The sequence below is a fragment of the Podospora pseudocomata genome, chromosome 7 (assembly GCF_035222375.1).
Source record: "Podospora pseudocomata strain CBS 415.72m chromosome 7, whole genome shotgun sequence".
In the NCBI taxonomy this organism is placed as follows: domain Eukaryota; kingdom Fungi; phylum Ascomycota; class Sordariomycetes; order Sordariales; family Podosporaceae; genus Podospora; species Podospora pseudocomata.
In genome coordinates this window covers 2,269,161-2,288,542 of record NC_085891.1, presented here as the reverse complement: position 1 = coordinate 2,288,542, position 19,382 = coordinate 2,269,161, and the positions used below count along the sequence as shown (strand labels likewise).

The 19,382-nt window shown below is 53.8% G+C and overlaps 8 protein-coding genes across 8 annotated transcripts; 3 read left to right on the top strand and 5 right to left on the bottom strand.

The window, feature by feature from the left end:
* Positions 1-27: 27 nt before the first annotated feature.
* QC762_708075 (uncharacterized protein) lies at positions 28-1,167 on the bottom strand (the record flags this gene model as incomplete). The annotated part of the gene is made up of 1 exon (XM_062893652.1): positions 28-1,167. One exon carries the CDS (start codon positions 1,165-1,167, stop codon positions 28-30), a length of 1,140 nt encoding a protein of 379 aa, XP_062739497.1.
* A 289-nt stretch (positions 1,168-1,456) lies between these two features.
* QC762_708265 (uncharacterized protein) lies at positions 1,457-2,476 on the bottom strand (the record flags this gene model as incomplete). The annotated part of the gene is made up of 3 exons (XM_062893670.1): positions 1,457-2,220; positions 2,290-2,353; positions 2,420-2,476. 3 exons carry the CDS (start codon positions 2,474-2,476, stop codon positions 1,457-1,459), a joined length of 885 nt encoding a protein of 294 aa, XP_062739496.1.
* A 1,038-nt stretch (positions 2,477-3,514) lies between these two features.
* On the bottom strand, positions 3,515-5,426 carry ERF1 (translation termination factor eRF1; the record flags this gene model as incomplete). The annotated part of the gene is made up of 4 exons (XM_062893669.1): positions 5,113-5,426; positions 4,899-4,983; positions 4,721-4,770; positions 3,515-4,651 (listed from the first exon to the last, which is right to left on the bottom strand). Exons 1-4 carry the CDS (start codon positions 5,146-5,148, stop codon positions 3,515-3,517), a joined length of 1,308 nt encoding a protein of 435 aa, XP_062739495.1. The 5' UTR covers positions 5,149-5,426.
* Positions 5,427-5,654: 228 nt separating this feature from the next.
* QC762_708250 (uncharacterized protein) lies at positions 5,655-6,699 on the top strand. The gene is made up of 2 exons (XM_062893668.1): positions 5,655-6,323; positions 6,386-6,699. Exons 1-2 carry the CDS (start codon positions 5,871-5,873, stop codon positions 6,557-6,559), a joined length of 627 nt encoding a protein of 208 aa, XP_062739494.1. The 5' UTR covers positions 5,655-5,870; the 3' UTR covers positions 6,560-6,699.
* QC762_708240 (uncharacterized protein) lies at positions 6,673-11,099 on the bottom strand. Its single transcript, XM_062893667.1, has 6 exons — positions 10,833-11,099; positions 9,420-10,631; positions 9,046-9,290; positions 8,735-8,904; positions 8,527-8,656; positions 6,673-8,456 (listed from the first exon to the last, which is right to left on the bottom strand). The coding sequence occupies exons 2-6, from the start codon at positions 9,487-9,489 to the stop codon at positions 7,092-7,094; spliced, it is 1,980 nt and encodes a 659-aa protein (XP_062739493.1). The 5' UTR covers positions 9,490-10,631; positions 10,833-11,099; the 3' UTR covers positions 6,673-7,091.
* A 5-nt stretch (positions 11,100-11,104) lies between these two features.
* On the top strand, positions 11,105-12,416 carry RPL2 (60S ribosomal protein L2; the record flags this gene model as incomplete). The annotated part of the gene is made up of 3 exons (XM_062893666.1): positions 11,105-11,420; positions 11,605-12,231; positions 12,291-12,416. Exons 1-3 carry the CDS (start codon positions 11,409-11,411, stop codon positions 12,414-12,416), a joined length of 765 nt encoding a protein of 254 aa, XP_062739492.1. The 5' UTR covers positions 11,105-11,408.
* An 849-nt stretch (positions 12,417-13,265) lies between these two features.
* On the top strand, positions 13,266-15,180 carry ADO1 (adenosine kinase; the record flags this gene model as incomplete). Its single annotated transcript, XM_062893665.1, has 3 exons — positions 13,266-13,317; positions 13,498-14,452; positions 14,697-15,180. The coding sequence occupies 3 exons, from the start codon at positions 13,266-13,268 to the stop codon at positions 14,731-14,733; spliced, it is 1,044 nt and encodes a 347-aa protein (XP_062739491.1). The 3' UTR covers positions 14,734-15,180.
* On the bottom strand, positions 14,513-19,289 carry QC762_708210 (uncharacterized protein). Its single transcript, XM_062893664.1, has 4 exons — positions 18,685-19,289; positions 18,496-18,606; positions 17,585-18,447; positions 14,513-17,533 (listed from the first exon to the last, which is right to left on the bottom strand). Exons 1-4 carry the CDS (start codon positions 18,756-18,758, stop codon positions 15,510-15,512), a joined length of 3,072 nt encoding a protein of 1,023 aa, XP_062739490.1. The 5' UTR covers positions 18,759-19,289; the 3' UTR covers positions 14,513-15,509.
* Positions 19,290-19,382: the final 93 nt, after the last annotated feature.

Sequence of the window (19,382 nt, the reverse complement as noted above, 5' to 3'; positions counted from 1 at the left end):
TTACAATTTGTAGCACTGTGTTGTCTATCACGACCCCATCACCTGCCTACCAACAACAGTAGCACTCCCCTTGACCGCCAACCCCCCCTCGAAATCCTCAATCCAAACCACCCACTCCTCCTCCCCTTCCCCACGCCCTTGACTCTTGGCCAAAGCACCACAAACCCTCACCTCATCCCCCTTAAACAGCGGCGCCAAGTTCCTATAGCTCATACTCTTTATCCACCTCCTCTTCTCCTTTCCACTCTTGTGCAAATAAGACGCAAGACCCTCCAACATCAACACCAGCGTCAAAGGCCCATGAACCAGCACATCCTTATACCCCTCCTCCACCCTCGCATACTTGCTATCAAGATGAATCCGATGAGCATTGCTCGTCAAGACAGAAAACAACGACAAAAACTGGGCATCCGGCCTAAGAGAAAAGGAAAAAAACGGTCTCCAAGGAACCTTGATCCTTTTCCTCTCCACGGCCTTCTTGTCACCCAGTCTCAGTCTCTCAACCTGCCGCGCCAGCTCCTCCTCCAACGGCCTCAAAAACACCAGCCTCCTCTTCTCTGTCAGCACCTTCACTTTTTCTTTCCCTGTCACAGCAAAATACTCCCTCCCCACCTCGACAAAAACCTTCCCCCCCTTCACCTCCACCCCCTCACTCTCAACCCACTCCCTACACTCCGCCTTTGTTTCCTTCCCCCCTTCACCCAGCAACATACACCCCATGTACTCCCTCTCAAAATCTACCTCCCCCCCAACCCACATCCTTCTTGCGAAAGGCCCCCCCGGGAAATGATACGGGTCTGTCCCGTCAGCCATCGGCTGGTAAGACGATATCTTAGGTTCAAAGTAAACCATGTGATACCCCTGAGGAAGCGGGTCACCATCTTCGAATTCACCGTGCGATTGGCGAAAGGCGGGGTTGGCGTCTTCGAGGGCGAGGGTGAGCTGGTCTGCTTTTGAGCGGGTGAGGGTTGCTGAGATGATTTTGGGGGGTTGAGAGACAAACTTTTGGCGGGCGGAGGCGAGGTAGGATTCGGGGTTTATCAGTGGTGGTGGTGGTAAAGGGGAGGAGGAGTATGGTTTTTGGTCGTGAGGTGTGAGAAGATGAGGGAGTCGTGGTGGTGGACGGAGGCGGAGGTGGTGGGTGAGGAGGGGGCGTATTGAGTGCATTGGGAGAAGTGTGCGATGATTGGGAATAAAAGACTCTACGGGGAATTGAGTTTGGTTCTGTATTGCTCAGGGTTGATGAGCTGTGTGTTAAGTCGATTGGTGTACATCAACCAACTGACGTTGAATTCACCAAGTGAGATAGGTATGAACCAAAAAAGAAGAGGGTTAGGGTAAGATGTGCCATTTCTTTGTCTGGTATAAATTCCGTCCCCTTCTTCTCTCAGTTTACTTTCAAGCTTTCTTCCCAAAGATCTCTAGTATGTCTTCATGTCTTTTTTCCCCCTTCCCTCTACCTCCTCGCACTCTCCCACCCCCCCAGATACCTCCACCCCTTCGTCTTGCTCTCCAAATCCTCCAAAACCCCCTTCACCCTCTCCCCCTCATCCACCTGCCCCGTCCCCTCAAACTCCACAAAAAACAAATACTCAAACGGCCTCATCCCCTCCCTCAACCCAGGAACACTATTAATGCTCGTCAGGTTCAACCCCCTCTCCCTAAAACACCCCAACACCTCCGCCAACGCCCCCGGCTCATCATGAGATCCCACACAAAAACTGACCAGATTCTTCCCCTTCCACCTCCCCTCCCCCCTTTCCTGTTTCTTCCCCACAACAAAAAACCGAGTCTCGTTATCCCCCCTATCCTCAATCCTCTCCCCCAGCACCCCAAGTCCATACTCCCGTCCCGCCATCTCCCCCGCCACAGCCGCCCACCCCTCATCCCCCCCCGTCGCCACGATTTCCGCCGCCTTTGACGTACTACTAACCTCCACCATCTCAACCCCAGGCAAAAACCTCCTCATCCACCTCGCCGTCTGCCCAAACGCCTGCGGATGACTATACACCCTCCTCACATCCTCCAACCTCCCCCCTTTCTTCCCAAGCAAAAAGTGGTGAACCCCCAGGTACACCTCCCCGCAAACAACCACATCCCGCAGTTCATCCCCCCGATCAGCCAGCGCTTCCAGCGTCATTGACACCGGGCCGTGGGTTGAGTTCTCGAACGGGACGACGCCGTATTCTGTACCCCTGGCTTGGACCGTATCGAAGACTTCTATTATATCATTAGTATATGCACCAAAAAAAAAAAAAAAAAAAAGGGAGGGGGGAGGAAGAGACAAACCGCGGATCGTCTTCACGGGAATGAGCTCATGCGTGTTTTCATCCGGAAAGGCCAATTTTGTTGCCTACCCCCCAACCTGTCAGCTAAAGCTCATGAAATACAAAAATGGCATGACTTGAAAAAGAAATACCTGGTGAGAATACGAAGCCACCGGCCCTAAAAAGGCAACTTTTGTCTTTTCCGCCATTGTCTAACTCTCCTCTGTCGGTAATGGTTGCCAGTTATGAAAGGGAGCTGAGTTCACTCCGATATAGCGACTCAATTGATATGTACAAACTCAAATGAAAAGTTTGACGCCCTGCGCTCGACAAGAACAGAAACTGACGTCCAACCTAAATCCGGAGAAGTTACCCACCCCTTGCGTGATACAACCACCACCGGGCCGGCCCGCCCGTCTCATAAGTGCCCCCGCCTTCCCCCCGCCCCCCGGATTCGATTCACAAAGTTTTCGAGTTTGAAACCCCGCAGGCTTGTATTTCTACCGGCCGAGTTCGGTCTTTCGTTACACGGCCTTTCAAGTCACTTTCACTCATACATCATAACATCATACTCATACACAACAGAAGCGTCATCATACACAATAAAAGAAACAAAATCAAGTGACAAAAGAGTGTTGGGTCCCGCAAACTAGCTGCATATCTAAGCCCTGCTTTCCTTCCGCGAATCGACAGTAGTAAAGACCGAATAGACACCCTGCGTGGCCCGGAATTGAAACATCAGAAACAAAATCTCAAATCCGGTCCAGCCTCGTGCCCCCAAGGTTTCCCCGAACCATTCCTCCTTGACCTGACGTGCCCTGTAATGAAGTGATACCTTTTGACGAACTTGTCCGACTTCTCGTTCCTCTCAATTCTTCCTGGAGGCAGTTTACAAAAATAAAAAGGCCTCGGAAGCAAACTTGACGATGATGGATGGTGTCTCGAGAGCTGTCCTGCACACCTCCCCACAAAGGAGTGTCCAAAAACCAAGCCCCTCGACAACACACCCCCACCCTATGCAAAGTGGTAACTTAAGAAGCCGTCATTACAGAGCGAAGCGGGCTAGGACGCGACACCTCAGTCGACCCTGGGCTCGCCGTAAAGCCCTTCATCAGCCGCCGCTGAGCAGGCGGCAACTTCCCCTGGCTCCGTGGCTTGGCTTGCGGCTGGTCGGCATGCAGTGTCTCCGGCTCGGACGTGATGGCTTCAGTTCCGGGTCCCTCGCTATCAACGAGGGAATCAAACTGTCAATCGTCGTAGTACTCATCATCGTCATCCACTTCGTTCAACTGCTCAAAGTTGACCTTGTACCGAAGGATACCACCGATACCGCCAAAGCCCTTGACGAATTGGTTGCCCTCAGTCGACCTGTCCGAAACGAACTCGAGAGTGGTACCAAAATCCTTGTAGTGCTCGGCGATCCACTCGAGGAAAGACTCCTGGGAGACAACTTCCATCTCCTGGCCAGTCTCCTTGTCCATGAACCGGTCCCGGTTAGCCGCATCCTGCTGCTTAGTAGAATGAATGATAATCTCGGCACCATTGCTGTCCTTGAGGACCCAGCGTGTGACCTCGAGGTTTTCAAAGACAATCAAAGTCTCGACAGCACCGAGCTCCAAAGCCTTGAGGGTATCCTCAACACCATAGCAGATACGGCCGGTATCCTGGCTGATTTCCTCAAAGTACTTGCCGATGAGCTTCTTCTCCTGAATGAACTTGACGTTGCCGAGGGTCTCAGAAGCCAACTCGATGGCCTGGTTGAACCCGTTCTCACCACCATAAGACACATCAACAACCTTGATGACCTTGGTGGCAAGACGCTGATCGAACATGTCGGAGGCGTTGAGATCGTTCTTGAAATCGGCAGAACCAGCAAGCACAATACCCATAACGTTAACCTTGTCGTTGGTGATGAAGTTCTGGACGGCCAACTCGGCAACCTTGCGCACGTAGTTGTGACGCTTTTCCTCTCTGAGACGGGCGAAACGCAGAGCGGACTGACCACCACGACCGTGCTTCTTGGGAAGATCGACCGAGAACTTGTGAACAATGTCGCGGGTGTTTCCACTCAAGGTGCCGAACAGAGCTCCGTTACCGTCCATGACAATGAAACCGAACTTCTGATCAGACTCGAGAAGCTCAGCAAGCGCCTCGGTATGGAACTTGTTGTCACAGAGGTAGAGCGAAGTGTTGATGGGCTTGAAGGGCTCGAAATCGATATTGACCTTGCGTTCCTTGCCTTCCGAGGTCAAGATTTCACCGCAGTAGACGACGAGGCCATTGGGAGGGACCTTGTTGTACAGCTTGAGACGCTGCTGGGTCGAGGTAATGGCCGACAAGACAGACTGACGATTGACACGGGACTTGATGTTGGAGGCGGTACCCTGTGATACCACGCGTTAGCTTTCCCCTGAGGCCATCAAGGTGCGAGGGAGGGTCAGAAAAAGACATACGTATTCTTCAGCCAACATCTTGGCCGCACGGGAAATCTGATCCTTGGGAGCTATCAAGAAAGTCAGTCACATGTTGCTTGGTGGCATTGAGTTCGGCTAAGGCATCGGCGGGCGGGCAGCCACACCAGGCCCGGCTGGGCACACGGGAATGTGCGAAGAGAGAGCAGTGAGCACGTACGAATAATGAGGGAGATCATGCTGGTGCCATTGCCGCGAGCGGCCTCCAGGCGCTTAATCAACTTCTTCACCTTCCATATCTCAATCTATTCATCATGATACGGCATCAGTAAACCAGACCCAAAGAAGAAGAAGCGAAAATGGCGCGCCCCAACGGAATCGGCCGAGAGACAGGGTTGGGCAAGGTAAGGAAGGAGAGAGGTAGATGTGCTCACGTTCTTCTCCGCCTCGTTGGCGTTGGGGTCGCTCATGTTGAACAATTAACGACTGAAGCGAATCAAAACCCGTTAAAGTGCTGTCGAACAAGAAGAAGAAGAGAAAAAGAGACTGGAAAAAGAGAAGGGGAAGAAGAAGAGACTCGCCGCGCAAACTCCTTCTCCGCAAGGGGTTGTGGGAAAGCGAGCGGGGTTTGGGTTTCTTTGATTTTTTGGTGTTGGTTTCTTGGGGGCAGGGAAATCTCAAAAAATTGGTGGTGGGGTTGGCCAACTCGTCAGGGAGGGGTTTCGCAGGGCGAGGGAAAGCCTGTAAAAAAGGCTTTTATGGCTTTTTAAGACCTGGCACATTGGAGCCAGCAGTGGCGCTCCTGACCCCACAAGTGTTGCCTGACTGCGAGTCATCATTGGGCGGTCAGCCCGATTACCCTGATTGGGTGTGGGGCATTTGCAGCTGTTACATGCTCTGACGCTGCTGACGCTGTATCATACAGAAAACCTGGGATTGTGACTTTGGACGGTCTGTCTGACACTGCAAACCAGGGAACTGTTTGGCTCTAACCAAGCTTCTTCACCATCGTCACAGCTATCGATTCTCGAAGACTTCCACGTGTCTTGAAGACTCATCAAGAAGAGCCTCAGCCACATCCTGTCAGCCTTCTTTCCGGCTGACCCTTAGACAACCTAGCATTACTACTACACTAAGCACTAATCCACTTAACTACCAACAAGTGGAACAAAGCTATGACTACCTTAGTATTATGATGCAACTTCCTCCATCCATAGTGCAGTCCCGTCTCCCAATCAATGAACCACCACCACCTCCCACTATCACAAACAAGCTCCCTTTCTTCCCTCACACACGTCCATTGTTGTCCACCATGGCAGACTCCCTCCCCCTCCAGGTAGCCGAAACCCTCCAAACCTCGCACATCAACCCCTCCCCTTCCGCCGCCCACGACACCAACCCATCCACCGCCGCCTCCAAAAAGACTCCCGTCCACATCTCCCCAACATCAGACCCCGAAACCGACCTATCCGACCTCTCCGACGACGATGAAGACTACCCCCATTCCTCTTCCCGCAAAATAAAACCCGTCTCCCGCCATCACCTCCCCCCGCTCCCCGACCTCAGGTTTGAACAGTCCTACCTCGCCAGCATCAAAAACGCGGATACCTGGTGGAAGATCGCTCTAATCACGGCGAGGGATCAGGTGAGTTCCAGTCGGGGGGAACAGACGGTAGGGGGGAGTGGGGCTAATGGGGGAAAAAATAGATGATCATGCCTCTCGTTCAAGGCGTTGCTTACAACCTCGCGATTTGCGGTTGGCAGCATTGGAACAGAAATGCCCAGCTCAGCGGGCAGAGCCTGGGTGCGCGGGTGAGGCGGTGGTGGTGGGGTGTGAATAACTGGCCGATCCCCGGGGAGAGGGGGTATAAGAGGAGGTAGAAGGGTGAATGATACCATGTGAGAAAGAAGGGGAGAGGTTTTCATATATAATAATGACATAGGCGTACAGCACACGGTATTTCACGGAACATGGATATCGGTTATCTTGTCGACGCAAAATCAAAAAGTTCAACAGTTATTTCATGTTGTGAAGATACATGGTTCTCAGTGTTCTTTCTCTTCCTAACAAGAATAGCCATGCAGTTCGTAGAACATAAAAAACAGCTAATCAGCATACTCCCCCGTCCCCCCAACACCAAGCTCTTCGTCCATGATAGCCTGCTTTTTGACCCAGCGACCCCGCTGCCTGCCTGACTGTATGACATAAACGGTCTGAAATAAATAAAACAGCTGAGCCGGCTTCCTTGAAAAAGACCTCCAATAACAGGCGATCTCAGTCCCAAACGATTTCATTTACCAAACGCCTTCTTCTTTTTCTCCCGCCTCAGGAGCCGCATACACCGTCATACCGCAATAAATAATCTCCCAAAACCCCCCAAGTTCACCAGCCGGCCTCCTTGATGACGTCGCCTTACTCGATGTCGCCCACGGCTGGTACAGCCTGCGCCGCAGCCATTGGCGGCTGCGCTGGCTTCTCTGGACTGCCCCGGAAAGCCAAAGCCGTGGCTGGCCCGCTCGAGGGCGTGGGAGGAGCCATAACCTCATCCGTAGTCTTAACCTCCTTCTCGCCAGACTTGTCAACATTAGTCTCCGTTTGGGGCTGAGGTGTCGAGGCGCGTTTGGCTGGGACGGCGATAATCTCCTCAGCGACCGGTGGCTCTGGCTCCTCTGGCTCATCCTCTGCGCCAGTCGACTCGGAACTCTCACTCACAACCACATTCCTGCGAGCTGCAGCCCTGGCGTTCTTTGGTGGAACAACCACGGGCGGGCCAGGAATTTGCCGCACCTTGTTGTTCTCATCAAACGCAACTCGGATCGGGAATTTGAAGATTTTGCTGCCGGGTTCGGCCTGATCCTCCAAATCCTCGTCCATGGGCGAATCCTCCTCGAATTCCTCCTCGTCTTCAGACTCGTCTGGGATGTCGGCCTCCTCCTCTTCGTCATCCCCGAAATCAGGCTCGCTTCCGTCTGACGCATCCGACTCGAACTCCTCGCTCTTTCTCTTTTTGCTGGCGGCCCAGCCGTTTGTACCGTGATTGACAGCAGCAGAGCGTCTAGGGCGTCCCCTTGGCCCAAGCTCATTCTCCTTGTTCTCTGTGTCATCGCCCTGAACACTGGTAGCCGCGCTGGGAGCTTCGCTGGATTTCTCTGCGTTGAGTCTCGTAGGGGCTCTAATCTGGCGCCCGCTCGCAGTAGTGACCGGACCACTTGGCTCGGCCGGTGTGTGATTTCGTGTGTTGCGAGTAGATCGGCGGTTGGTGGAATCGGTAAGAAACTCGGCCTCGTCGTCGGAATATGTGTACTTCATCCTCTTGCCTCTGGTGCGGCCCTCATAGAGAGAGAAACCAGGCTCTGGCCGCCTGAACCGTTCCTTCTGCATCTGGCGATACTCCCTGCGTCTCCTCTTCTCCTCGGTAGCCTCAAATCTAGGAATCGCATTGAGAATGTTCTTTGCGAACTGCCTAGCCTTGGGCCCTCCATCCTGAGTCTCCAACTTGTTGGCTAGAGCCTGAAGCTCCTCAATGCTGCCAGCAACGCTCCACCAGGTCCGGTGAACACCGGCTGGATTGCTCTCCCTGTACACACGGAAGGAAGTGTCGTCGTTGCCCTCAATTAAGAAGTACCGGCGCTTGTCACCATCTCCGCCCCACACCTGAACGCTGAGAGGAATGTTGCGATCATCTTCGTGTCGGTTCTTGTATTGCTGGTTGATCATTGACTTGATCGCATCGGAGGAGGCGAGCGACCATTGAATAAGCGTGCGCAACAAGGTGAGCTGCAATTACAATGGCGAGAGAGATTAGCAAAATAAGCAGATCACTGCAGACTTCAGAGCTAGACCATACCCGTTGGACTGGCGTCATGGACGCAAACGTGGCACCCCCAGAAAGCGGGTTTCGGCTCTCCCAATCCCTCGCCCACTGTCCCTTGTGCGACTGAACAGCCTCCTCCAACGCGCGATTGTAGTGGCCAGGCCTATGCACCGGATGGAATCAGCGGTTTGTTCAGATCAAATAGGTTTTCGATAGCCTCCGCAGCTTGGAAATGACGTACTTGACATCCTGCTTCCTGTTCAGCAAAAGCCCCAAGACGGCGCACAAAAAGTGCTCGACGCGCTCGCCAGGAACAGAATCGACGACATCGCGCTCCAGCTCTTGCGGTCCAAAGTTCGCCAGACTTTTGGGGAAAGCCTCGGTGAATCGGGCGCGGAACATTACGATAAACTAAGAGCACACAAAAAAGTCAGCTTGGTCCCCCACATAGCTGCCGCGGGACAGCTATCTAGCCCTCGCAGGGGGGCACGCTGTGCGCGATCTTTCGCGTCGCAACGCTTCAATGACGCGAATGATGCCAGAAATACGTACAGCGATGTCGGGGTTGTCAGCTAGCACATATTCGTGTGGTGGCGATGGCTCTCTCTTGGGTCGGGGCGGTGTCTTCTCCTTGGGCTCCAAGGCAGGGTTGCGGTCGATCTTGTGGAAGAACTTCAGAATGCCCTTTTCCTTGGTCAATTCGAGACCAGACTCATCGTCACTAGGAGGCGCCGATAGCGATGAAATAGACGAGAGATCTGAAGAATCGTCGTCGGCCATTTTGTTGAGCGTGAACGCTATTGTCGGTCAATGGGCGTTTGCTGAGGTGGGTGGACGATGGCAGCAAGCGCAAGTCGAGAGACAGGTGTGGAGGTTGTAGGAGAGAAAGATGGAGGAAGGTCGATCGGCTGCAAGAAATTACGTACCGGCCGAGCGATAATGGCCAGGGCCCTCCCAGCCTACCTTGCTACTTTTCACCAAGAGCCCAAAGAACATGATAGGTTGGCTAACTTAAAACTAAAGGTTACCTCTGGGCCTCTTGCTCCCAGACAAGCTAATATATCTTGCATTCTCCTCTTCAGGTTGTCTTGCCGTGGCAAGCACAGGCCCGGTTTGTCCACATCCCTCGGTCTGCCTGCTTGAAGCTCATGGCACGAGCCAGTCTCGCTTCCATCATCACCTTCCATCACCATCATTCTACTTGTCCTGAACAGTGCCCAGAAAGCCACCAAGAACCTCTTACTGACGATACCCTCCATCCAACCGAAGACGATTTGTGACGATGAGGTTTTTCATTGACCGCTCATTGTGCCCTACCCGTGAGGCACGAGGCTGGATGGCTGGTCTGTGTGATGTCCGAGGTAGTCATTGGCTGCGTGTGTTGATGTTATGGTCAAGGGGTTGACTTGTACACCCGGCCGGCAGCGGGTAACGGTGGGTTTCGACAATGCCCAAAAGGGCTCGCTCGCCCTGGAAGCTTGTCCAAATGACCCGCTCCTCACATTCCGCCTCAACCCTTGGTGTTGTGGCCCAACCAATGCCAACTTCTCCAACCGCGATATGCTCAGATCAGCTTCCAGTGTTTTATCACCCAGCACCCTCCCCAGACAGTGTCCTCTTCCTCATAAGACGGCAAACAGCCAACGAAGGGACCCCCACCTTCAAGACCAGCAACTTTGCGTATTCCAAACCGTCGAATAGCTTTTTCAAAAATCACGGGGAACAGCAATGAAGGCATAACTGGTCATCAGAAAGGAAACAGGATATGACAGAACGCTGATAAGCCATCCCACACTGGCTTTCTGGTTCGACCAGAGTCTTGTACATAAGACCAGCCTTGCAGAAACCTCGAGTGAGTTGGCTTGCAGCCAATCTGCCGGGTTGCGGAGGAGTCCGCGTTTGGTTTGGTGAATGTGAGAGTGGTCTCCATCATCACGGACCGGGCTGCACTCTTCGATCGCTTGATCGTGGTTGATTGACATAAAACGCGCCGCAGCTCTCTCACTGGCAGCCGGTCCCACACATCAAAACCCATGGAGTAGCAATATGCTCACCCCCGGAAAAAAACATGGCGATTCGACAGAAATGCGCGCAACAGCCAAACTGTTGGCTCTTTTCATGGCAAATATATCTTGCACCTACAGCGCCGTTAGCATTGAGTAAAAGTGAAACCATGAATGTGACGACAGAAGGAATGCAAAGCAATCCATGAATAGTGTGTAAGTTAAGTCAGCAGTCGTGCTGATGATTCCCTGCGTATTTGTGCTGTCATTTTGATGATGTTGGGCGTTCTGGAGACGAGACGACGATGATGGGAGATCACGGTCGGCGGCACTCGCCCCATCTTGGAGGCACTGCACGTACTGTGCGAGTATGACACCAACTGCTGGTATCTGACACTGTATGTGCTCTGGGCTCGCTCGTCTATCAATCAAAAGAGTGAGACGAGAATGGGGTCCTGCCCTGGGCACATTGGAAGAGGGGGATGCTTTGTTCAAGAAATTTGAAGTGGCTGAATGATGGTACAATCTTGCAAGTGAGATACGAGATATCAAACTCGATATGCTATAAGTTTTGCAGCTTGATTGTTGAGACCTTGCATCTCGAATTCATCGTCTGAAGTCAAAGCCAAAGCTCCCGCTTGGCATAAAGAAGCCAGCTTTACGTCAGCGAACTGACAGAGTGGGTCGCCAAACTCGGCAGCTGAGTGGCTCAAGTGCTGGCAGCCACACAGCTCCCTGCGTTAGGGCACCCCACAGCCACAGCGAACCAATTGTGGCACAGGGCCAGTCCACACAGAAATTTGGCAAAAATATCGCTTCACTGATCTAGACATTCTCGAGTCGCAACCTCTGCCTTTCTCAACCACCGAGTCAACCCCGTCCCTTTCACATCACCAAGGTAGGCAGGGCAAGATGGGACGCGTCGTAAGTACTACCTCAGCTTCAATTCCAACCACTTTTCGATACACCACGAGATTCGATTCGGCACCGAGAAAGCGAGTTGTTGCGCCGACCGACCGATTAGAAAATTGATGGCGGCATCGAGAGTTGGGGAACATCTTGGGAAATTGGAAATGGCGGCTAACCGTTGCTTTTCGTTCGACTTCAGATCCGCAACCAGCGTAAGGGTCGCGGCAGTATCTTCACTGCCAACACCCGCCTGAACAAGGCCCCCGCCAAGTTCAGATCTCTCGATTTCGCCGAGCGTCATGGCTACGTTCGCGGTATCGTGAAGGAGATCATCCACGACCCCGGCCGTGGTGCTCCCCTCGCCCGCGTTCAGTTCAACTCGCCCTACAAGTTCAAGAAGGTCACCGAGACCTTCATTGCCAACGAAGGCATGTACACCGGCCAGTTCATTTATGCCGGCAAGAACGCCGCTCTTACCATCGGAAACGTCCTCCCCCTCGCTTCCGTCCCCGAGGGTACCGTCGTCTCCAACGTCGAGGAGAAGGTCGGTGACCGTGGTGCGCTCGGCCGCACCTCCGGCAACTACATCACCGTTGTCGGCCACAACCCCGATGAGGGCAAGACCCGCATCAAGCTCCCCTCCGGCGCCAAGAAGGTCGTCAGCTCCAGCGCTCGCGGCATGATCGGTATCGTTGCCGGTGGTGGCAGAACCGACAAGCCCCTCCTCAAGGCTTCTCGTGCCAAGCACAAGTTCGCTGTCAAGCGCAACAGATGGCCCAAGACTCGTGGTGTTGCCATGAACCCCGTCGACCATCCTCACGGTGGTGTAAGTGCCATTCTGACAACCCACATGGTTTGTATCGCAGAGCTGACACACTTGCACAGGGTAACCACCAGCATATCGGTAAGGCGTCTACCATTTCCAGATACGCCGCCCAGGGTCAAAAGGCGGGTCTCATTGCTGCCCGCAGAACGGGTCTGCTGCGTGGTACCCAGAAGACGAAGGAGTAAGGGGTGTTTCTCGGTTCTACATCTGGGCAAGGGGTTCAACGGATTGCATTGGTCTTTGTTGCTTTGTAGTTACGGGACTGCCGAATCGGACGGAGGACTTGCTTTTTCTGCAAGCATCATGGCCGTAAATGAAATAAAAGGATTCCCAAAAGACGGTCGGCACGAAAGCTTGTTGAGAAGTTATCTGGTCAGGGGGAAGAGGTCAGGTCAGGTCAGGTCAGGTCAGGTCGGCAATGCATCAGGGGAACTCGGGAATCAAGGAAACACTTCACTTCGGGGCAAACGCGAGCGGAGAGAGTCTCCTCCCTGTTCGAGCCGTGACTGGGCATTGATGTACTTGGCCGGGTGATTACCTTAGTTGCGGTGATGATACCCCCTCTATCTATTCGAGGGTGAATACGATATGAGTGAACGACGCTCTGCCTTTTCCTCCTGACGTCAGTTGTCTTCGTGGTTGTCCTGTGCTAGTAGATGGGTGATGGATGCTAGGGACAAGCTTTGGAGAGCTTTCTCGGCCTCACAACAACCACAATGCTAAGCACCGTCATTATCAGCCACCAGCAACCCTTCCAAAAAGTCACTTCTCCGTAACATGCACCGAATAAGATCGGCGACATATTCAGCCCTTCGGCCCTCTGCCAAGATTTCATACTCCGGGCTGACCAGGGGTTCGCGGGGGTTCAGTAAAAAGTCCGATGGCGGCACCGGTTCCAACCCCACCTGTTTATTATTGCCCCGCCTTCTGGGTTGTAAAGCTGCCGTCCAACTTCCATCCAACAGAGGGGCACAAATTCTTTCCTGAACTTCCACACACCTCCTTCACCACACACACACCGCCCATACATCACAATGGCCGCCACCAAGGACTACAGACTGCTCTGCTTGGAGAACCCTCTCCTTGGTAAGGTTGCGATTTTTATTGGTGTTGTGTTCTTGAGCTCATAATATGGGGCTGGGAGCTTCCATTCCACGGGGCCGACCTCTCCGCGGGGCAAGGGCGGTCAACCTCCCCCGCTTCTTCCGCAATATATGATATCTACATTTTATTCCCGAGTACACCTATGCTAACTAACCCCCCCAGATATCCAAGCCTTTGGCGACGAGGCCCTCCTCGAAAAATACGGCCTCAAGCCCAACGACGCCATCCTCGCCGAGGAGAAGCACCTCCCCATCTACGAGGACCTCCTCAACAACTACGACGCCAAGCTCATCGCCGGCGGCGCCGCTCAAAACACCGCCCGCGGAGCCCAGTACATCCTCGCGCCCAACTCTGTCGTCTACCTCGGCGGCGCCGGCGACGACAAGTACGCCGCCATCCTCCGCGATGCCGTCAAGCAGGTCGGCCTCCGGGTCGAGTACCGCGTAGACCCCAAGATCCCCACCGGCCGCTGCGGCGTCGTCATCACGGGCCACAACCGCTCCATGGTCACCGAGCTCGGCGCCGCCAACCACTACGACCTCGAGCACCTCAAGCGCCCAGACATCTGGGCTCTCGTCGAGAACGCAGAGGCTTACTACGTCGGCGGATACCACTTCACCGTCTGCCCCCCCGCGATCCAGGAGCTGGCCAAGCAGGCGGCCGAGAAGAACAAGCCGTTCATCTTGAGCTTGTCCGCCCCGTTCATCTGCCAGTTCTTCAAGGAGCCGCTTGATGCCTCAGCGCCGTATTGGGATTATGTCATTGGTAATGAGGGCGAGGCGGCTGCGTACTCTGAGAGCCATGGGCTTGGTTTGACGGATGTCAAGGAGATCGCCAAGGCGCTCGCCAACCTGCCCAAGATCAACACCCAGCGGAAGCGTGTGGCTATCATCACTCAAGGTACCGAGCCTACCGTTGTTGCCATTCAGGGTGAGGATGAGGTCAAGGAGTACCCTGTTCACGAGCTCGCCAAGGAGCTCATCAACGACACCAACGGTGCTGGTGATGCTTTTGCTGGCGGTTTCTGCGCTGGCATTGTTGATGGTCACCCCCTTGAGGAGGCTGTCAACATGGGCCAGTGGTTGGCTCGTCTGAGCATTCAGGAGTTGGGTCCTTCGTAAGTTGTTCCCCCTCTTTCCCTTACTTACATGCCGCACAACCCACACAAAGGAAAAGCACACACAAAAGTTCGGTTGATCAGTCTGTGTTATTTTTGCGAGCACAAAAGCAAAAGCGCAACGACTACTACTGCTGCTACTGAAGAATACTTTCCGCTGCCCCTTATTCCCCTAGCCCTACTTTCTCCAAACCAAATCCTCCTCACTTAAAAGAATGAGCTCGAGCTAACTTCCCCCTCCCAGTTACCCCTTCCCCAAGCAGGCCTACTCCCGCCAGTAGATCACTCAATGAATGAACTCTTTTTTCTTCTTTTCCTTTGCTTTTTCTTGTAGGGCGTTGGAGGGGTCAAATCGCATCGGGAAAAGTGTAAAAAAGGTAGAGGAGTCAGTCTATCTGGGTTTCAACAACGGGAAGCAAATCGGGCTGCTGTGTGTTGTGTGTGTGTGAGCGAAATGTGTGGTTTTTTTTTGGTTTTTTTTGTTGTTTTTTTGGCATTTTCTTCTCCTTTTTTTCCTGTCATGCGTTTGGGAGAAAATCAACTTTTTCCCTTGTCTCCCTCCAGGCATCATCATATTGAGCATTATGAGAAAGGTTTCGGGGGGTGGGTAGGTTTGGTAGAATAGGTAGACCGTTCCAGGTCAGGGGTGAAGACCACAGGGCCAAAAGGCAAAGGCCAATAAATATATTGTAGCGAATAGCATGACGTCAACCTGCCATGTTAAACAATCTGTCAAATCCCCTTTCTTGATCGCTGTGATGCCGTGACAAAATGGTTGTGGTCGGTGGCGGTGGTGGCGATAGGGCTTCCCAAGTTCTGCGAGGTTGACCAAAGGCAAGGATGTATGCAAAGTTGAGATCATCGCGGCCAATCGCTTGTTGTGGCCGAAGAACTCGAAGACGAACAAGTCGATTCGGATTCCAAACTGGCTGGCAAAGGTATGCCCCGCTCGTTAAAGGATGCCCGGATAGTCCTCCTAACAAGGGCAAGAGGGTGGCCTGGTTGGTTGACAAACAGCGTACAAAAAATGTGAGTCGAATCCATTGCACATCATCTCTCAGCGCTTGGGAAGGTTTTCCGCCTTGCGCATAGCCTGCTGTTGCTGCTGGTTATCCAGCTGCGAAGCAAACGCACCACCATACATCTGGTTCTGAAGCCCCGGCGGCAGAGTCTGCGAGGGCTTGGAAGCCGTGTTGAACCCGTTCCAGTTGTTCTCAGCGTTGACATTGCCTCTCATCATCGCCAGCATCTGCTGCTGCTGGGCGGTGATGGCGTCCTGGTACCCATAAGTCTGATGACCATGGCCATGCGCGCCGGGAGAGGTGGTGTAAACCGAGTCCGCCAGAGCCGCAACAGCATTGCCACCAAACCCAGGAGGCGGGTTGATATGGCCGCCGTCCGCACCATTTGGATAGGCACGGAGAGGGTTGCCGGAGAGAGGTGAGCGAGCTGCCGTGTTGCTTTGCTGGTAACCAAGTCCAGAAGTTCTCATTGGCAAGCCCATAGGGCTGTTGACTGAAGGGAGACTGGACGGGTTGGCAGAGAAGTTGTGCGATCCAGAGAAGGGCGAGCTAGACGGACCCCAAATGTTCTGCTGTGAAAGAGGATTCGAAGCAGTCCTACCCTGGGAAGCCATGCTGTTTCCAGTTTGCTGCCAGGGGTCACGACTATAGCCTTGAAGCTGGTTTACACGGTCCCTGGAGAACGAGCCTGAAGCAGAAGAGCGGTGTTGATGGTGCGCCAGTGGATTGTTAAAACCATGGCTGCCGGCAAGATGGACTGGACTGCCTTGGCTGGCCGGTCTTGAAGACATGGCGGTGTCCCAGCCATTCGATCCCGCACTCCTTCCACCATTCTTCTGAGCTGGCCCACCAGCCCCTGAGTCCAAAAAGTAAGACCATGGCAACGTGGGAAAGGTCTTGCCCGTGGCAGAACCTGGGTTTGGACCAGGGCTCGATGAAGCGGCACCGAAGACCTCATTGGCCGTGGAGGAACCCATACCGTAGGAGGTACTATCCTCGGTGACCAGTCGAGTTGGCGTTTCGGGCTTCTGGGCAGAGCGAGTCTCCGGCGGGCTAAGGAAATCATTAAGGATGTTGAAGATCTGATTCTCAATAGGAAGGAAGTCTGAGTTCTGCGCTGGCTGGCTGGCCCGGATGGCCTCAGCGGAGTGAGAGGTACTCTCGCTTTGCGCTGCGGGCTGAGCGTTTCTCTTGCTTGTAGAGTGCTTGGCAATGACACTGGCGCGGCGCAATCGCTCTCCATAGAACTCTTGGTCTTCCGAGAGTTCAACAGAGTCTGACGGGCTTGGGACTGCTACTACTTCCGCAAGTACATGAGCCGGCGTGGCAACGGCTGCAGGAGGCGCAGGGGCTGCGGTGGTTGTAGGAGCAGAAGAGGCCGGTTGCGGGCTCTGGACGCTTGGCGGTAAGTGTTTGGGGCCTTCGTGGTACACGACGGTCGCATATCCCTCCGCGTCCTTGGAAGAGGCCGTAGCAGTGACGAGCGGAAACGGGGATCCCGGAGTCGCCAACTCGAAAGCACAGAGCGCAATGTGCAGCATCCTGCTCCAAGTAATGTCGTCGTTTGAGTACTCATCCTCAGGGGACTCATCCCGTCGCGGCTTGGGTTGCTTGCTAAACGGGTCGCAATAGAGCTGGCAGCCCTTCAACTCTGGGCCGTTGAGGCAGTTCACACCGAGTGTGAGCTCGTCTTCGGCAAAACGCCACGGAACAATCCTTCCAGGCTCTTGAGCGGTTGCTACGAACTCCAGGAGGAGACCGAGGGCCATGCTGAGCATCTTGCACATGTCGCCAAATTGAGGCTCCAAGTGCTCCTGGTACTGCTTCAGCTCAGTGCTGTAGAAGCATAGCCAAGCCATGTACACGCGCAGGAAAGGCAAGACGCGGGCGAAGACGGGCGTGAACTTGCCCTGTTCTTGCGCTGGAGTGGTCTCCACTGGTTGACGTTTGACCAGCTCGTTAAGCTCGTCTCGGAGCAGCTTTGAGATGGTGTGGATAGTGCGAATGTTGAGAAGGAGCAGATATTGGCATGAGCGAGATCTCTCCTCAGTCCATTTGTCTATTACAGTTAGTTGTGTCCTCTTTGGGGGGGTATAAGTAACAATCTTACCCTGAACCTTCTGTGCGCAAGCGGCATAGCTTGTGATGTTGATCAGAATGATTTTGAGCAAATCTTGGTCCGATTTGAAAAGTGTGCCTGATTTCATGGCGACGGCCAGACGATGGTCAACTTCATTCTCGAGTTCCTTACGCTCAGAGAATTCTCTGCCCTGGTAGTAGAAGGCCTGAAGCTTCAGAAACCAAGTGATGAAGACCTGTCTGGCATCCCCGCCTCTCTTCTTCTGGATGTCGCGGAACTCTCGCTCAAGGTTCGGCGCAGCATTTGGATGCGGCTTGTCACAGACCATTGCGCGGTACATGTGATAAACGATGTGCAAATGATCGTCAACCTCGGCGTAGATGACGCCGCACTGGTGGTGGCCATAGCCTGACTCTGGGGCCAGGTCGTTCGCGAGAAAGTAGTACGACAGCGCATTATCCCAGTTGCGGTCCTTGTTGCGAAGAAGAGTGCGATATCGAGCAAGGTCTCCCAGGTAGATGAGCGTCTTGTGGCACGAGTCCCTGACAATCTCATCCAGTCTATGAGCAGCAGCGTCAACCGTGTGGGCCTTTGGGACAGACATCTCGATGCCAATAACGCGCGCTATGCGTTGAAGATCCTTGATGTTGTACCGAGCGCACACTCTCTGCAGCCAACCCTTGTAGAAGGACTGCGCAGTCTTCAAGTAGGCGGCGTATAACCGCTCAACTCTACGTCGAAGTACGGCATTGTCGTTGCCGTTCAACCTACCAAGCACCTTTCGGTAGGCCTTGGTGATCAATGTGTGAACTTGCCAAAGAGTGTCCTCGACGTGCTTCTCCTTGGTAACTCGGAAGTCGGGCCAGATGACTTCGACACAGGCAAGGCGATAACTGAAGAAATTAGCCAGAAGCGAGTACAAAAGTCAATTTTTGACTCACTGCTCCATCAACTTCTCGACTTTCTCGAAGCGAGCCACCTCGTTGGCAGCTTCTCTGCCTTGTACCTGCTCTAGTTCCTTGACAATCGTACCACGGAGTTTCTGCGCAGCCCTAGTTTTCCATGTTAGCAAGCCAAGGCCCTCGCACCAAAGTCAAACCCATGTCTCCTCCGGCGGCTGTGCGACTTACTTCCAGACCTCATCAATCTCGGGTATCTTGGCCGTGGTGGTGCCCACGGTGATCGCAGCAGCCGGCGTGGCCATGGTTGCGCGAGTTTGTTGTGTGGTGTCGGGATCTTGGGATGGTCGCAACGAATGGCTTTATCGCGGGGTATGGTGTGGGAAAAGTTTGCGGCGAAAAGGCCGGGTTTCGGGTTTGTAAAAGAGCTCGCGCTCAAGGGCGATGCTCATGCGTGGTGTTGGGAGAGCCGAACCTCTGCGACCGATCCATAACTTGTCTGGCTCTGTCTGGCGGGTCTGCGAGGAGGGGTGCTGCGGCTTGCGGCTGGCAGAGTGACAGCAGGTGACGAGCACATTGGAGATGGGGGAAAAAGACGGAATATGATGACTGCCACTCGGTGGCGCCAGTCTAGTTTTGTGCGGGAAGGCAAGGGCAACAAGTTTGGAACCTCAAACGTTTGTTGAGATTTTCGGAGTTGCGCAGGGGAAACACAAAAAATAAAGTCGAGAAAACGAAGGGATTCACAGACGACCCGCCAACGTCTCTGCCCACTCGTGATTTGACGTTGGACAAGCTGACAAGCACAACACCCATGCCGCTCAAGAAGAAACGGATCATTGCTTCAAGAAACATAGCCAGCCAATCACCAACACGGAATCAGCCAGGCGCGCTGTGTTGGGTCCACTTGCCAATCGCCCATTCCACGC

Bases quoted from the DNA above. Each gene is read 5' to 3' on its own strand.
- QC762_708250 (XM_062893668.1), top strand. From the start codon at position 5,871: ATGATGCAACTTCCTCCATCCATAGTGCAGTCCCGTCTCCCAATCAAT. The intron at 6,324-6,385 runs GTGAGTTCCAGT...GGGAAAAAATAG, and splicing joins TAATCACGGCGAGGGATCAG to ATGATCATGCCTCTCGTTCA.
- QC762_708240 (XM_062893667.1), bottom strand. From the start codon at position 9,489: ATGTTCTTTGGGCTCTTGGTGAAAAGTAGCAAGGTAGGCTGGGAGGGC. The intron at 9,291-9,419 runs GTACGTAATTTC...GACCGACAATAG, and splicing joins TGGCCATTATCGCTCGGCCG to CGTTCACGCTCAACAAAATG. The intron at 8,457-8,526 runs GTATGGTCTAGC...TTGTAATTGCAG, and splicing joins CCATGACGCCAGTCCAACGG to CTCACCTTGTTGCGCACGCT.
- QC762_708210 (XM_062893664.1), bottom strand. From the start codon at position 18,758: ATGGCCACGCCGGCTGCTGCGATCACCGTGGGCACCACCACGGCCAAG. The intron at 18,607-18,684 runs GTAAGTCGCACA...ATGGAAAACTAG, and splicing joins GAGATTGATGAGGTCTGGAA to GGCTGCGCAGAAACTCCGTG. The intron at 17,534-17,584 runs GTAAGATTGTTA...TAACTGTAATAG, and splicing joins TTGCGCACAGAAGGTTCAGG to ACAAATGGACTGAGGAGAGA.